Here is a 17,515-nt window from a genome sequence, read left to right on the forward strand (position 1 = left end):
TCCTCTTCGGTGGGTAATGACAGGTGCAATCAAGCCACTGGCTTAAGACAAAGTTGGGTCAGTTTATTTGGATGTTATCAAAGCAAATGTCACTCTATGCTTAAATACTGTAACACTGTTCTGTTTTCTCAAGAACTACAGTTCAATGTGGAATGATTCCTAAAGCTCAGTCAGCCTGCCGCACAATTTGCCATTTTTACTCATTAGCTAATCTTTTGATGGTTTCAAGTTCACTTGCCAATTTAACTGCTTAAAAATGCCCCTTAATGAGGTTTATAATAACTTTGTATACGGTTTTTAACTCGAGGCATGTGCCAACTCAAAACAACATTAGCATCCTCATTTTGACACTTCCTACTGCATGACTTGTGCCTAATAAATTGGCAAGTGATCACCATCGTGAACTTGAAACAACCTGTGATTAGATGTGTCCGTCGCTTTCAGGTAAAAACAGTTTCAGTCCGGTTGGCTTGGGCCCCTGTGAGGCGAGCACGTGGAGAACCTTCACCTCACTCAGGATTCCCAACATGTCCTGCATGGTTACAGTCACTTCCTAGGGGGCCTTGGCCACACCCACAGCTGCTGGCCTGAGGACACGCTCATGAAGCTTGTAGCCCACCTTGGTCACTACGGCGACAGTGCCAGGCTCTTTCCCCTCGAAGGGAGCGTGAAAGAGTGCATGGTGCTCGTACGGGTCAAACATCTGGCCGTCCGGGCTGAGCTTGACCAGGCCGTGCTTGGTGAACACCTTCTGTATCTGGGCCTCCGTCATCACCAGGCCGTCGTAAAGGTTCTTCAGGTGTGGGTTCTGGCTTGTCACTTCCTCTTTGGGCACGCTTTCTGTTGCCTTCTCCAAAATGTCGGCGACCTCCAGCAGGTCCTTGCAGAAGCCCTGGATACCTGATGAAGAACAGATAAATACATTGGTTGATTTGTTGAGCCTGTCAGACCAAGGGGGCTCGTTAGGATATGTTTACCATATAATTTAGCGTCCTCAATCATCCCCCGATGCCTTGTCCGCAGGTTCTCTGTGTCTGCTAAGGCTCGCTTATACTTGTCCTGGAGGAGGGAGAGATTAGTTAACATAGTATTGCTGTTGTGCAGTAAAACCTGACGCTGACTCACGGTCATATCCTTGAGCTGCTCCTCCAGCTGAGTCTTCTCCGCAAGGACTTTCTCGGCGGCACTCTGTTCGGGCTTCTCAGCCTTCTCTTCTGAACGGACGCCATCCTTCTGCATGGTGGATGTGCATAGCCACCGTGGGGATGCTCTAAATTGGGAGTGGGAGGAGACAAACAGACAGGTACTTATTTGCTACTTACCACCATTAATTCCATGTGTATGGACTAATGTAACATGCAACTAATGTAACATAACTGTTGTCATATTAGGCAGTTACCAATGCGATACATTTATTAAAGGTTTAGGAGTCTCTCACTTCCGCAAAGTGCTTTGGTTGTCTCAGCTCCATCACCTGACTGTCGTTAGCAAACCTTCATGACCACTTGAGGAACTAGCCATACTCTTGTTTCTAAATAAAACGTCAACCCGTGGAGGAAAACAAAAGACGAAGACAGAGAACATACGAACACATGTATGCTTACAATTATCTTATGATAACATAAGCGATATAATAAAACCATATGTCAAGTTATGTCATCACACCGCACCTGCGCCGCACACAATACAAGCATAACACAACATCATAACGCTCCTAACCTTTCAACCTTGGCCAAAGCAACCAGAGAGAAGCTATGCCTCATGACTCGCACACACAGACAAGCCATTATCCTTCCAAATGAAATAAGCTAGTCCTCCTTGTGGTACACGCTGACCCGGACACATGCAACTGATGGCGGCGACGAGTGAAAGCTGGCCAATCGAGACATAGAAAAACCGGGACTTGTGTTCTCTGACCAATGGCGATTGGGAGCGGAAGTGAGAACAAAAAGTAGTTTGCTTGCGCTGGAGTTAAAGGTGAAAATCACACACGTGATCAAGGACGTTTTTATTCCAGAATGTTATTACGTCATTACTGGCGCCATAATTTTAATAACGCAATAATGTATTGTAATATTATACTGATAATTATTATAATAATATAGTTATCCATCTATCCATTTTCTAGTATATAATTATATAGTTATGTAATTATAATAATAACGTGGCCCTACGATTGGCTGGCGACCAGTCCACGGTGTAACTCGCCTGTCGCCCGAAGTCAGCTGGGATAGGCTCCAGCATACCCCGCGACCCTAATGAGGAGAAGCGGCATAGAAAATGGATGGATGGATGGATGGACAATAATGTGTACTTTAAAACATATTGTTATATGTATGTATACACAAAAGTGACGAAAGGTGTAGAAGCCCCTTTGATTCAATGAGAAACCTTATTTATTACTTTAACAAACCCCAAAATTAATAAGGTTTAACTCAGTACACTGTTTGAGAGTACATGTGTTTGGTGTGTATCTAGGTTAGGCATTTGCTTAGTCATTGCGAGTGCCTTGGGGGTGTACTGTTTACCAGATATTATAGATGTATAAAAATAATGTCACATGAAAGTACAGCAAGAAAAAAGGTGGCTGTCTAAGGCATTGCACATTTCTTCCTTGTTATGGTGGGACAGTTGAGATTGGGTGCTTTCAGAGTGATGTTTTTGATGATAGAAGAAGAAAACATGATAAGGGTTGTTCAATTATTCATGTCTGGAGAACCTTGGCCACCTCAGACAACAAGACAAACACGTACTTCACAGTACAGCATTATCAAGAGGATGCTTGTTTACTCAGATGTCAATCAGAGCCAAGTTCACTTGGGTCAAGCGTCACATTCTCCTAGCTGGATGAGACCGCCAGGAAAAATGATCAGAATCAGCTTTATTGGCCAAGTAAGCTTACACAAACAAGGAATTTGACTTGGGTTAAATTAGCTCTCACTGTACATATGCACAGGTACTTAGGAAATAAATAAATAATTAAAAAGTAAGATTGAGATGTGCAAAAGGGATAATAATTAGTGCAGTTCAAGTCTGCATTAGAAACAACAGTATTGTCAATTCGTGTCGTCGCTTTGCTGCCGCCTTCTGCAATATTGCTGTAGTGCAGGCTGCCCTGCAGAGGCGGAGCTGGCGGCGCACACCTGCAGCCAATTTGGTCATCTCCTTCTTAAACTGACGGAAGGCAGCAATCCAGATCTTCTTCCTCCTTTTGTCAATTCAGCCGCGTGTCTCCTCTCTTGTTGTTTTCATTAAAACAAAACGTAAGATAACTTAACAAGTGAGATTGAGATGTGCGAAAGGGATAATAATTAGTGCAGTTCAAGTAAGTGGGTGTGTGATTAATAAACCAGGACATTATCTGCATTTGTTAGAAACAACAGTATTGTCAATTCGTGTCGTCGCTTTGCTGCCGCCTTCTGCAATATAAATATTTTTTAATGTAATGTTTATTCAGCACCAACAATGTATGTACACGAACTTCCATGCAATCATACAAACGTACAATCATGGGTAGACACATTTTGGAACAGTGCTCAGGTTTTCTTTTCTTTGTGTGTTATAAGACACAGGCAGACACCTGCCACACCCTCCCCCCACACACGAACAACAGGGACACCCACCAATAAAAGACAAATAGGAGGGAAACAGATAAATTGAGAGAGAAGAAAAAAAAACCCCAAGAAAACAATGGAGACAGAATGAATATATGCAAGCGATAACAATGTGGATATAAGATATCCATAATATCTGTACCATAAAGCTGCACACTCCTCACTGAGTTCCATCACTTGAATTCACTCCATTATGTGGGCCACCCAATCCTGTCAAGTGGGGATAGTTTTGAGTTTACGCAAGTGTGTCGGTACTGGATTCCAGACAGAGAAAATGTGTCTCTAGACCCTCTGAGTGAGTATTTTACTTTTTCTAACTGGATAAATTGCATTAGGTCACTCATCCACAGAGAAACTTTTGGTGGCTTTGTTGATTTCCAATGGAGTAATATCCTTCTGCTCATGAGTAGTGTTGTAAAAGTGATATGTTATGTGACTTCTCCTAATTGTAGGATCATTCTCGTCTACCACACCAAATAAGGCCACTGCAGCAGTGGGTTGAAAGTTAGTATGGAGAGCTTCTGGCAGAGTTTTGAAGATCATAGACCAGTAGGGAGTCAGAGATGGGCAGGACCAAAACATATGAGTTAAATGTGCAGGGGCCGCATGGCATCTATTGCATCTTTCATTTATATTTGGGTATATTTTTGCCAATCTTGCTTTTGAGTAGTGACTGCGGTGCAAAACCTTAAATTGTATTACACTTAATCTTGCACAAGAAGTGCTATTGTTTACCCTTTGCAGTGCACTATTCCAGACTTCCTCCTCCGAGGGAACTCCCAGCTCCTTTTCCCAGTCTGCCCTAATCTTTTGAACAGTTACATCTTTAAGACAGGCTATACACTGCTTAACTCTTGAAATCATTTTTTTAGGGTTTAGAGGACTTTCCAAAAGCTTGTCTAGCGCAGATACAGGCGATACATATGGGAAATGTGGATCGCTACACTGAAGGAAGTGGCGAATTTGGAAGTACCGAAATAGGCTGGATCGAGGGAGGTTGAATTTAATTGATAAGTCTTCAAAGCTCGAAAAGGTACGATTTATATGTAAGTCTTTAAACCTGCAATACCATGTTCCCGCCAGTGAAAAAATTTAGAGTCCGATTTAGCTGGGGGAAAGAGATGATTGTTCATTATTGGACTGATGTGGAAAAGGCTATTCAGGCCAAAATTCTTTCTAAACTGGGACCGTGTTGTAAAAGTGTGTATTACGACTGGGTTGTTGGTGAAGTCTGAAATAGTAAGGGGGAGGATGGAGGTCGCTAGGGCCTGAAGAGACGTTGAGATGCAAGATGAGGCCTCAAAACGACACCACTCTGCATGGGGAGTGTGAAACCAGTAGTAATGACAAAAATTTGGAAGCGCCAGGCCACCTTTTAATTTGGGCCTTTGTAACAGTCCCAATCGTATTCTAGGCCTCCCACCGTCCCATATAAATGAGGTAATTTGGGTAAATAAACTGGTATACACTGAAATAGGTACAGAAATTTTGGCAACACACTAATTTTAATACAATTTACTTTCCCTGCCAAGGACAGGTGAAGCAATTTCACAACACAAATGTTTTCCTGAAAGAGTTCTTCTATGGCCCTTGTAATTGTGATGCTTAGATATTTAAAGCCCTTTCGGGATATTTGAAAGGGAAGGTCCCTGTCAGACCACAGGAGAGCCATAGCGTTTACCGGGTAACATTCACTCTTACTGAGATTCAATGTGTATCCTGAGAATGTACCAAATTTTTCAAGACATTTTCCACTCCACCCTATCAAAGGTCTTCTCCGCATCCAACAAGAAGACCAGCTCAGGCAATGTTTCGGACGCAGGAGAATGGATGATATTTAGGAGTCTACGATTGTTTGTGAATGAGTGACACCTTAAGATAAAACCGGTTTGATCTGTAGATATCACATCATGCATTGTGTCCTCCAAGCGCAAGGCTGGAGCTTTAGCTAAAATTTTCAGATCGCTATTTAGAAGGGAAATGGGTCGATATGAACCACATTCAGTGTTAATTTTATCTGGTTTTAACAAAAGAGTAATTGTAGCCTCAGTCAGTGTACGCGGGAGTGACCCAATGGGGAAGGAATCGTTAAACATATCAAGTAAGATTGGGGATCATTTCGCAGCAAATTTTTTATAAAATTAAATTGGGTATCCGTCGGGGCCAGGCGTTTTACCATTTTGCAGCGCCATTATTACCTTAGAAATTTCTGCTTGTTTTAGTGGGCGCTCGGCCTCCATCCGATGTGTTGCACTGATTTTTGGGGTCTGGAGATTATTGAAAAATTGCTCTCTGTCAGTGTTGTCATTGGTACTTTCAGGCGTGTACAATTTAGAATAAAACGAGGCAAATGTTTCATTGATTTCCTCAGGGTCAATAGTTAGTTCTCCGTTTACTCTCTTTATTGGTGGAATTTGCTGAGATACTGAGCGCCACTTGAGCTGCCGCGCCAACAGGCGGCTTCCCTTATCACCGTGCTCGTAAAAAAAATCCTCGTCATTTTAGCAGTAGACGTTCTGTTTTTTCAGTTGATAGTAAATTATATTGTATTTGTAAGTCCACTTTCTTTTTATATAATTCAGGGGGGGGCGCAGTGGAGTACTGAGCGTCCACTGTGCTTATTCATTTAATGAGGTCCTCTTGTTTTCCTCTATTCATCCTCTTCATTTTGGCCGAGTATGCAATAATAACCCCCTAATTACTGCCAAAGAAGAGAGGGGGATATTCCATCTTTCTTGTTAAATTCTAAAAAGTCGTCAATTTTTTGGGATATCAAATCACAAAAAGCTTTATCACCGAGCAGGATCCGATGTGACGAGTGGAGATGGGGTTGGAGCCCCAGAAGCAGAGGCAGGGAGCTTTAGACATAGTTTAACACTTTAATGCAAGTGTGCAGGCAAAATCCAACAGAGTAACAGAAGGCGATGGTGCAGAAAAGGCAAAACTAAGAGTCACCATGAAATAGTCCAAGAACACAATAGAAGGAGCTGGTTGGGTAGCTGGGTAACAGCTGGGCTAGCCTGGCTAAAAACCAGAAACAGGGAAAAGGCTGGCAGCGTGGTAGGAGTCCACGTGTGAGCAGGCGGCGGTTGTCAAAACCAAAGAACCAGCAGCGTCCAGCTGTAAGCAGTCAGCTTAAATGGATGGCGAGTAATCAGTAACAGGTGTGCCCAGCGTCCCCGCCTCCAGCCCGCTCAAGGTGTGACTGCAAGGGAAAAAAACACAGGCCAGGAGAAGGCAGGAACTAGAGCAACATAGAGCACGAAGACAGGTCACTGACGAACGTGACAGTACCCCCCCCTTAATGGACGCCACCTGGCGGCTTACCTGGCTTCTCAGGGAATTGACTATAAAAGTCCGAGAGAAGAGTGGGGTCCAGGATGAGAGACCGGGAGATCCACGAGCGATCCTCAGGGCCGTACCCCTCCCAGTCCACTAAATACTGGAAACCCCTGCCCCTTCTTCTCACATCCAAAATGGCCTTGACCGTAAATGCTGGGTGGCCGTCAACCAACCTGGGAGGAGGAGGAGGCACCTCCAGAGGGCTAAGGGCGCTGGAGGAGACGGGCTTCAGGAGGGAGACGTGGAATGCCGGGTGTATCTTGAGGGATTCAGGGAGGCGGAGCAGGACCGAGGAGGGGTTCAGGACACGTTCAATGGGGTAAGGGCCGATGTATCTGGGTTGAAGCTTCTTAGATTCGGTGTGGAGAGGTAAGTCGCGGGATGATAGCCACACCCTTTGTCCCGGCTTGTACTCAGGAGCAATCGAGCGGTGGCGGTTGGCTAAACGCTGATTGCGTGTAGAAGTCCGTGCGAGGGCAGCTCGCGTGTTGCGCCAGGCCCGGCGAGCGCGGCGCAGGTGTGCATCAACGGAGGGGACTGCCACTTCCGACTCTAGCGAGGGGAACGCCGGGGGTTGGTATCCATAAGCCACGTGAAATGGAGAGAGGCCCGTGGCAGCGCTGATAAGGGTGTTGCGTGCATATTCGATCCATGGTAAGTTGAAGGACCAGGAGGCGGGTTGTAGATGGCAGACGCAGCGGATGGCGGCCTCCAAATCCTGGTTGGCTCGTTCAGTTTGACCATTGGTCTGGGGGTGATAGCCTGAGGACAAGCTGGGCGAGGCTCCAAGGGATTTACAGAAAGCCTTCCAGACTGCCGATGTAAATTGCGGCCCCCTGTCCGAGACCACGTCCAGGGGGATACCATGGAGTCGGAAGGCATGGGAAACAAGTAGGTCCGAAGTTTCGAGTGCTGAAGGGAGCTTGGGGAGTGCGACGAAGTGAGCCATCTTGGAGAAGCGGTCCACTATAGTGAGGATGACTGTCTTGCCGTTGGATGGGGGTAGTCCTGTAACAAAATCCAGTGCAATGTGGGACCAAGGGCGGGAGGGGATGGGAAGCGGCCGGAGAAGGCCCGCCGGGGCCTGGTGAGACGACTTGTTCCGGGCGCAAATGGGACAGGCGGCCACGAATTCCTGGACATCAGCTCGAAGGGAGGGCCACCAGAATCGCTGCGACAGGAGGAACGTGGTGCGGGAGACTCCAGGGTGGCACGCCATCTTTGACTCGTGTGCCCACTGAAGGACATCGGGGCGAAGTTTCGGGATGACAAACAGCCGGTTAGCAGGGCATCCTTCAGGAGCAGTGACTTCCTTGGTAGCGTTGGCCACCTGCTTCTCAATATCCCACTGAAGGGCACCAAGAATACGGGACTGTGGGATGATAAATTCCTGGCGGGGTTCCTCTGGGAGAGGAGAATGTAGTCGGGAGAGAGCGTCTGGTTTGCTGTTCAGAGAGCCCGGGCGGTAAGTCAGGGTGAAGTTAAACCGGGTGAGGAAAAGGGCCCACCGTGCCTGTCGGGGGTTGAGGCGCTGGGCCGCGCGCAGGTATGCCAGGTTCTTGTGGTCCGTGTGCACAATAAAGGGGAGCTCCGAGCCCTCCAGCCAGTGCCTCCACTCCTGCAGCGCTAAGATAACGGCCAATAACTCCCTGTTGCCAATGTCATAGTTGTGTTCCGCAGGGGTCAGGCGACGAGAGAAGAAGGCGCAGGGGTGCAGCTTCTGGTCGGTGGTCGAGCGTTGGGAGAGGACGGCCCCTACGCCTGTGTCAGAGGCGTCAACCTCGACGACAAATTGAGAAGAGGGGTTGGGGTGAATAAGCACAGGAGCAGTAGTAAATAAAGATTTTAGCTTAGTAAATGCTGAATCAGCCTCTGGGGACCATGTAAAAGGGGTTTTAACAGATGTGAGCTTCGTCAAAGGTTCTGTGACACGGCTGAAGTTTCTAATGAACCGACGATAGAAGTTGGCGTCGGACGTGGGTGGGAGGTCGGTGGGTGTTTCTGAGTTAGCTGGCGGCGCCGTGGCTGAGGCGTCGTGTTGCAGGACAGTCAAGACAGCGGAAAGTTGAGCCTCCAGAGCATGCATACGGGCGTCTTGTCTGTCTGACATGTCTTTTACACATGCACCCAAAGCGTTTAACTGTTCTTCCTGCTTGCCCAGGCGTTGCGCCTGGTGGCGTAGTGCCAGTTTTACGGGCTCAGACTCTGCGGGGTCCATAATCCTTTTGGCTGGTTCTTTCTGTGACGAGTGGAGATGGGGTTGGGGCCCCAGAAGCAGAGGCAGGGAGCTTTAGACGTAGTTTAACACTTTAATGCAAGTGTGCAGGCAAAATCCAACAGAGTAACAGAAGGCGATGGTGCAGAAAAGGCAAAACTAAGAGTCACCATGAAATAGTCCAAGAACACAATAGAAGGAGCTGGCTGGGTAGCTGGGTAACAGCTGGGCTAGCCTGGCTAAAAACCAGAAACAGGGAAAAGGCTGGCAGCGTGGTAGGAGTCCACGTGTGAGCAGGCGGCGGTTGTCAAAACCAAAGAACCAGCAGCGTCCAGCTGTAAGCAGTCAGCTTAAATGGATGGCGAGTAATCAGTAACAGGTGTGCCCAGCGTCCCCGCCTCCAGCCCGCTCAAGGTGTGACTGCAAGGGAAAAAAACACAGGCCAGGAGAAGGCAGGAACTAGAGCAACATAGAGCACGAAGACAGGTCACTGACGAACGTGACATCCGATCCAATTTCCAGGGAGGACGTTCCATTTTATAAGGGGGGAAAGCAAAATCTAAAAATACTGGGGCGTGATCTGATTCTATTGAATATTCAGCTTTTGTAATAAAAGGCAGGAAATTCCGATCAACAAAAAAATAGTCTATTCTACTATATGAGTGGTGTACATGGGGAAATAGGAATCACCACGGGTCAACACTCCCCATCTGGTCCATGAAGGCTGACAGCAACCTGGCAATTTTTGCAACATTTGTGGATTTGGGGTTGGAGCGATCTAGCACAGGGTCTATTACACAGGTTGGGTCTCCCCCAAAAATAAGTCGTTGTGAATTTAGGCTCGGTGTTAATGAAATAACTTTCCCCATGAATTTATCATCGTCCCAATTTGGCGCATTTACATGAAATAACACAACGCGCCGATGATAAAGGACTCCACTAACCATTATAAATCTCCCTTGTGCATCCCAGGTAGTGTTATTTAAGTTAAATTGAATTCTTTTATGTATCAATATGGCGGTACCGCGGGATCTGGAATCAAAGTCTGAGTGAAACACCTGACCTACCCAACCTTTTTTTAGCCTGTTTTGATCCTTCACCAAAAGGTGGATGCAAGAAATGCAATATCACATTTTAAATGCTTCAGATGATGAAATATCCTGGCTCTTTTAACAGGTCCATTCAGCCCCTTGACATTCCAGCTAATAAATCGTATAGCGGTCTTCTTAATGTTACCACTGTCTTCCAAGTATCGAGGTAGTTAAACGACAAACGTCGTGAATACAGAATACACAAATAAACAGAAGAGTAGCATTGCAGAGTTTCCAGATTTTTTTTTCTTCTTCTCCTCTTCCCTCCACTCCCTCTTCCCCTCATCGTCTGGTTTCCCTCGAAAACAAGCAAAAGGGGGCGCAACTCGTCAAAATCTGCGGGTGTCCCCTCCCATAACCCTATTCCAATCCCCCAAAAAATAACAGAAGTGAAACTATGCCTATACTTAACACTCTGGGGGTGGTGTAGCCCCCTCAATCCAAACAACAAACACTACTGACTACATAATTGCAAAATACAGTCTTCTTAGTTTTGCACTTTGCCAAACCTCTGGTCATAGAACATCTGGGCTTCATCAGGTGAGTTGTAGATGAGCACATGGTCTCCATGTGCGATGCGCAGCCGGGCCGGATACAGCATGCGGGACTTCACGTTCTTCTGGTACAGGGCTGGTTCAATGTTGCTCTCTTTTTGGCGAGTGATGTGCAGACATCCTGGTAAATACAAGTGGCATCGCGGTCCTTGACATCATGGTCCTTTCTGCTGAAACGTGGAGAAGCATATCAGAAACGTGCGTGGAGTTTCCCTCTGGCCGGATGAGCTCGCTCCAGTCTGGGTGGCGTGGAAAAGACATCTGGGCCCATCACGCTCATCAACAGCTCCGACGCAAACTTAAGTGGATCTTTGCCATCCTCACTACCTTCAGGGATGTTCAAAATACGAGATTAACTCTTCGGGACCGGTTCTCCAAGTCATCAAGCCGGTCCAAAAGCAGTTGGTTCTGCTTCTGAAGCGTTTCGATGTTGGACTCTGCTGAAGTTAGCAGCTCAAAGTTCTCGCCAGCAATGGTTTCCACAGAGGTAAGGCAGCCCCGAAATGAGTTCACTGCCAGCTGCAGTGAATCCAACGAGGCTTGTAGTGGCTTGATGGCTTCTTGGATCAGCGTAGTACATCTTCCTTGATGGAGGTCCTCTGCTGGCGAACTCTAACGACAGCTGGTCCCTAGCAATCAGCGCAGCCGAGACGGATTCTTCTTGGCTAGTCATCATGTTGCTAGCTGTGAACGAAGCTAACTTCTGTGCGGCCCGAGTAGCTGGCGTTTGAATGCTGTTTGATGATTTACTGCTCTTTGAGTTGCTCATTTAGCAGAAAATAGTAGTGAGTATATGTGATAATAATAAAAGGGAAATATTTTCAAGGAAAAAGTTTGTCCAGTATAGAAGAAAAAGAAAGAGAGCTGGGAGCCGTCACCCACGCGTCCTCTCACTACATGACACCGGAAGTCCGACGCCTTCTGCAATATTTTTGTAGTGCATGCTGCCCTGCAGGGGCGGAGCTGGCGGCACACACCTGCAGCCAATTTGGCCATCTCCTTCTTAAGCTGGTGGAAAGCAGCAAGCCAGCACCAGAATGTTTCTTCCTTTTGATATTAAACCTTCCGTTAACTCAGCCGTGTGTCTCCTCTCTGCATTTTGGGGACCAAACAACCACCAATGCTAGCTCTTGATGATGTTACGGCTCTATCTTGCTTGTATCTGAGACTGCCAGCTGGTGCGTTGACAGTAGGCGCACTCCACCGCTCCGACACCGAAGCTAACGCCAGTCTAAAGTTAGCCCCAGCCGCCCAAAGCATGTCGTCCTTCCACAGAATCAACCTGTGCTGCCCGGTCTGCACTAACACTGCAGCTAATTTACTAATGTGACACAGTGCGAACAAAACATGTTTTTCAACCCACCAAAAAAAAAAAATAATCCCAGGAACCTTCCTGTGTGGACAGGGCCAAATGCCTCGTCCCTCTCTGATCTCACAGACCCAGCTTTGTGCCATCCCTTCTCCTCCTTGGTGACTGCAAGCTCCATATTGACAACAAAAACTGCAAACCAGCAACAGATTTTCTGGACTTCCTACCCTGTTTTTTTTCCTACACCAACATGCTAACTTCCCCACCCACAGCCGCGTTCACATTCTGGATCTGGTTTGCACTCATGACCTCATAATCCACATCCTCTCCAGTCATAACCTCCACATATCGGACCAGATGGCCACCTTCTTGTCACCTACTGTAACCTCACACTCTCCTCTTGTCTTGATGAGCAATCTCCCACGAAAAACAAAACAGTCTCTTTGACTCACACAGCACCCTGGTACACCCCAACCTCCATAAAATGAAGTCGTGTAAGTGTCAGCTTGAGAGACTGCAAAAAGACTGGTCTAACTGTCCATCTTTATGCCCATACAGATTACATTCAGCAATATAAAAACGCCCTCAATGCCGGTCCACCTTATACACTTTTGTACCAATAGCCCCCAAAGCCTATTCTCTACAGTGGATAAACTCCTTAAACCCTGTGACAACACCTCTTCATCTTTTACAGTCGCTAAATGTTACACCCTCCTGTCATACGTACACTTCAAAATTGACTCCATCTACATTTCTCTCACGACCATCCCAAACCCAATAGTTCACCCACCTGTCTCACCTCCTCCCAGCCCCACTCAGCAGCTCTGCCAGTTCTCCGCCATCACTGCTGAATACCGTTCCAAACTCTTCTCATGGATCAAACCCCCCACTTGCTCCCTGGATCCCACCCCCTCTGTATTTCAGTCTGTCTCCCCATCAGCTCTCCTTTGATCCCAACAATCATCACACCCCCTTTTGCACCCTCCGTTCCTCCAATGCCAATGTCCTCTCCGTCCCCTGCAGGACCAAGCTTCGAACTATGGGTGACAGAACCTTTTCCATCTCTGCCCCCGCTCTCTGGAACTTAATCCCCAATCAGCTCTGAAGAATGCATCGATCTCCCCTCCTTCAAAAAGCCTCCTCAAGACTCACCTTTTCAAAATTGCTTTTTTATCTTTAATACTTTTACTTTAGTTGTGTTTTTGTGGCTCTTTGTGCAACATCTTTTGTGCAAATGAAAAGCACTTCATAGACAAAATGTATTATTATTATTATGATTATTATTACATATTGTCGTGTAAAAAACGAGTGTTTGTGTGTGTGTGTGCGCTCCGTGGGCAAGGTAGGTTTTTATTAACCACATCACTTCTAATTGTTGTTGACAGCTGGGGTCGGGCAGTAAGTAAACGTGCACACCTTTTTAATGCCGTCAGAACGAGGAAGTGGATTACCTTGAGAATGTAGTTAGGTTGCCTCATTATGGCCATGAAACATCCGGAAAACGAGTTATGTGCCAAAAATGGCCCCGGGGCTGCACTTTAGTTACCCCTGCTTTGGAGTCGCCAACTCACTGAACATGGATATTTTTGGGATGATATTTTTGGAAATTCAAAATTGTCAATCGGAATTGTCCACATGATTTTGAAGCAAATATTAATGAAAAAGGTGCTATAATTACTTATTAGTAATAATAATACACTAGGTCCCCAACTTATGAACATCCGACTAGCGAACATTCGCGGATACGAACACAAGTCGACTGGTCTATTTTTATTTTGCCTTATAGTCGCTCAATCAGTGTTTATACTGCTACTGAACATGCTTGACCAGTAGAGGGCCTGGTGACACTGCTAATGGGACCAACAGAGGCAGCGCTAGAGCTAATGGGACCAACAGAGGAAGCGTTAGACGCGGGGCAGGTAAAGCTAAATGGAAAGCTAAATTGTACCCGAACAGAGCGTGTGATTAAAGTTTATGAAGAGTTAATAGGCCTGCTTAATTCTACACCACCAACAGAACACTACCTCTTTTAGAAGAGTCTAACCACGACGACGATTTGTCCTTTTTTTCAATAACTCCTCCTCCAACTCCACCACAAGGACGTATGCTCGACCACTCCTCTTCAAAGGTAAATAACATTTATCATTACGTATTATTATATCATTTTTATTATTGTTTTTTTCATTAATTATCCTTGTTTAATATTACTACTGCATCCAAACTCATATTTACATACATACACATATACTGTACATGTATACACGTACATGTAGTACCTATATCATTGGTAATATTACCTTTTACCCTACTTAAGAACAATTCAACTTAAGAACGGTCGTCTGGAACCAATTGTGTTCGTAAGTTGGGGACCTAGTGTACTTACTATTACACTTTTTTTTAATTTTAAAACACCTGCGTGACAAAAGGGAAATTTTTTAATGCCATTTTGATATGGTTCCAGGCTGCACACATACTCATACACACACATGCACACACACACGCACACACACAGACTGGAATTATGGGGTGTAATTACAGGCTGCATGCTGTCAATAGAGATCATGGAAGGTCAGCTTTCTGCCATCATCTGCTCTTTTGACAGGTGTGTGTGTGTGTGTGTGTGTGTGTAGCACATGATTTTCTAACTCTGAGGTCTGTTTTATTGTTATTCACTGAAAAGCAGCTTTGAATGACATGTGCAGGTCAAATAAAGCATGAAAGAATGAGAGAAAAAGAGACTCCTCGCACTCCTTCCTCAAATATTAAAAGCCTTTCTCCTCTAACCTCCATCAAATATTCACTCTGCTGCCTGTCTTCCTCGCTGGTCAGCCGACAGCCTCCTTGGCAAAACGTCAAAGCAGCATTTAAACATACACTACCGGTCAAAAGTTTTAGAACACCCCAATGTTTCCAGTTATTTATTGAAATTCAAGTCGTTGAAGTCCAATGAATAGCTTGAAATGGTACAATAGTAAGTGTTGAATTGCCAGAGGTTAAAAAAAAGGTAAAGGTTACACAAAACTGAAAAATAATGTGTTTCAGAATTATACAAAAAGGCCTGTTTCAACTATTTAAAGCTGTTCTGCAGAAATAAGGTTGATCAAGCCTTGGCAGTTGGTGAAACTAATTCCTACAAGTGTTCCAAGTTCTGGAACACTACCTCCTCTGTCTGCATAAAAACAGTGTTCGGAACACACTTTGGGAATATACCCTCGTGAACATCAGTTGAACACCATTGTACTGGAGAAACTAATTTATAGCTACAAAAATGGCAAGAAAAAAGGGAATTAAAAATGGAAGAGAGACAGAGCATCTTAACACTTAAAAATGTTTTCCTCCAGAGAAATTGGAGTGTTCTAAAACTTTTGACAAGTAGTGTAGTCTCTCCAACGTGTCCTGGATCTTCCCCGAGGCCTCCTACCCGTCCGACATGCCCTAAACACCTCCTCAGGGAGGCATCTGGGAGGCATCCTCACCAGATGCCCAAGCCACCTCTTCTGGCTCCTCTCATTGCGGTGGAGCAGCGCTTCGACTCCGAGTTTCTCCCTGATTACAGTGCTTGTCACCTTATCCCTAAGGAAGAATCCAGCCACCCAAAGGAGAAAACTCATTTTGGCCGCTTGTACCCGCGATCTTGTCCTTTCGGTCACTACCCAAAGCTCATCACCACAGGTGAGGGGAGGAACGTAGATCAGCCGGTAAATTGGCTAAGCTCCCTCTTCACCACAACGGACCGATGCAGAGTCCACATCACTGCAGGCGCCTCACCAATCCACCTGTCGATCTTACGTTCCATCCTTCCCTTACTCGTGAACATACCCCAAGGTACTTAAACTCCTCCACTTGGGGCAGGATCTCCCACGGAGATTACACTCCACACTTTTCTGGTCGAGAACCATGGACTCGGACTTGGAGGTCCTGATTCTCAGCCCAACCGCTTCACACTCGGCTGCGAGCTGATCCAGTGATAGTTGAAGATCATGGCTCGATTAATCCAGCAGCACCACACCATCTGCAAAAAGCAGAGACCCAATCCTGCAGCCACCAAACCGGATCCCCTCAACACCCTGGCTGCACCTAAAAATCTGTCCATAAAAGTAATGAACAGAATCAGTGACAAAGGGCAGCCCTGGTGGAGTCCAACCCTAACTGGAAACGAGTCCGACTTATTGCCGGCAATGTAGACCAAGCTCTGACACCGGTCATACAAGGAGCGAACCTCCTGAATTAGGTGGTCCGGTACCCCATGCTCCCGGAGTACTCCCCAGAGGATTCCTCAAGGAACACGGTCAAATGCCTTCTCCAAGTCCATAAAACACATGTAGACTGGTTGGGAAAACTTCCACGCACCCTCAAGGACCCTGCCGAGAGTGTAGAGTTAGTTCACAGTTCCATGACCAGGACGAAAACCACACTGCTCCTCCTGAATCTGAGATTCAACTATTCAGTGGATCCTCCTCTCCAGAACCCCTGAATAGACCTTACCAAGAAGGCTGAAGAGTGTGATCCCACAATAGTTGGAACAAACACTCCGGTTCCCCTTTTTGAAAAGGGGGACCACCACCCCGGTTTGCCAATCCAGAGGCACTGTCCCCGATGTCCACTCGATACTGCAGAGTCGTGTCAAACACGACACCCTCACAGCATCCAGGATCTTAAGGAACTCCGGGCGGACCTCATCCACCCCCCGTTGTCCTTCCACCGAGGAGCTTTTTGACCACCTCGGCAACCTCAGCCCCAGAGATATGAGAGCCCACCATAGAGTCCCCAAGGACTGCTTCCTCATTGGAAGACATCCATCCATTTTCTATGCTGCTTATCCTCATGCTGAAGCCTATCCCAGCTGACTTTGGCAACAAGAATTGCCCCCGCTGCCCGCTGCCTCTCACTGCTGGCAACGCCAGAGTGCAATAGAGTCCAGTCCCTCTCAAGAGGACTGGTTCCAGAGCCCTTGCCCTGCGTTGAGGTGAGTCCAGCTATATCTAGCCGGAACTTCCCTACCTCGTGCACAAACTCAGGCTCCACCAGAGAGGTGACATTCTACGTACCTAGAGCTAGCTTCTGCAGCCGAGGATCAGACCGCCAAGGTCCCCGCTTTCAGCTGCCAACTAGCTCACTCTGCACCTGATCCCTTTGGCCCCTCCCATAAGCGGTGAGCTCATGCGAGGGGGGACCCACATTGCCTCTTCAGGCTGTGCCTGGCCGGGCCCCATGAGCACAGGCCCGGCCACCAGACACTCGCCTTCGTGCCCCAGGCCTGGCTCCAGAGGTGGGCTCGTACTCATCATCTGGGTCTTTTTGAGCTACGCTTTGTCTGGTCCCTCACCTAAAAGTTGTTTGTCAGGTGTGACCCTACCAGGGGCAAAATAGCCCCTGACAACTTAGCTCCT

The 17,515-nt window shown here is 46.7% G+C and overlaps 1 protein-coding gene across 2 annotated transcripts; it reads right to left on the reverse strand.

The window, feature by feature from the left end:
• Positions 1 to 21: 21 nt before the first annotated feature.
• On the reverse strand, positions 22 to 1,883 carry grpel1 (GrpE-like 1, mitochondrial). Of its 2 annotated transcripts, none has more exons than XM_054753872.1 (4): positions 1,720 to 1,883; positions 1,126 to 1,270; positions 978 to 1,059; positions 22 to 900 (listed from the first exon to the last, which is right to left on the reverse strand). In XM_054753872.1, the coding sequence occupies exons 1-4, from the start codon at positions 1,785 to 1,787 to the stop codon at positions 554 to 556; spliced, it is 642 nt and encodes a 213-aa protein (XP_054609847.1). In that variant the 5' UTR covers positions 1,788 to 1,883; the 3' UTR covers positions 22 to 553. The 2 variants fall into 2 exon arrangements, with proteins under 2 accessions (XP_054609847.1, XP_054609848.1); XM_054753873.1 differs by lacking the exon at positions 1,720 to 1,883 and adding an exon at positions 1,439 to 1,713.
• Between the last annotated feature and the right edge of the window lie 15,632 nt (positions 1,884 to 17,515).

The sequence above is a fragment of the Dunckerocampus dactyliophorus genome, chromosome 15, assembly GCF_027744805.1.
Source record: "Dunckerocampus dactyliophorus isolate RoL2022-P2 chromosome 15, RoL_Ddac_1.1, whole genome shotgun sequence".
Taxonomy (NCBI): domain Eukaryota; kingdom Metazoa; phylum Chordata; class Actinopteri; order Syngnathiformes; family Syngnathidae; genus Dunckerocampus; species Dunckerocampus dactyliophorus.

Bases quoted from the DNA above. Each gene is read 5' to 3' on its own strand.
- grpel1 (XM_054753872.1), bottom strand. From the start codon at position 1,787: ATGGCTTGTCTGTGTGTGCGAGTCATGAGGCATAGCTTCTCTCTGGTT. The intron at 1,271-1,719 runs GTTAGGAGCGTT...CTCCCAATTTAG, and splicing joins GCTTTGGCCAAGGTTGAAAG to AGCATCCCCACGGTGGCTAT. The intron at 901-977 runs GTAAACATATCC...GTTCTTCATCAG, and splicing joins TGAGGACGCTAAATTATATG to GTATCCAGGGCTTCTGCAAG.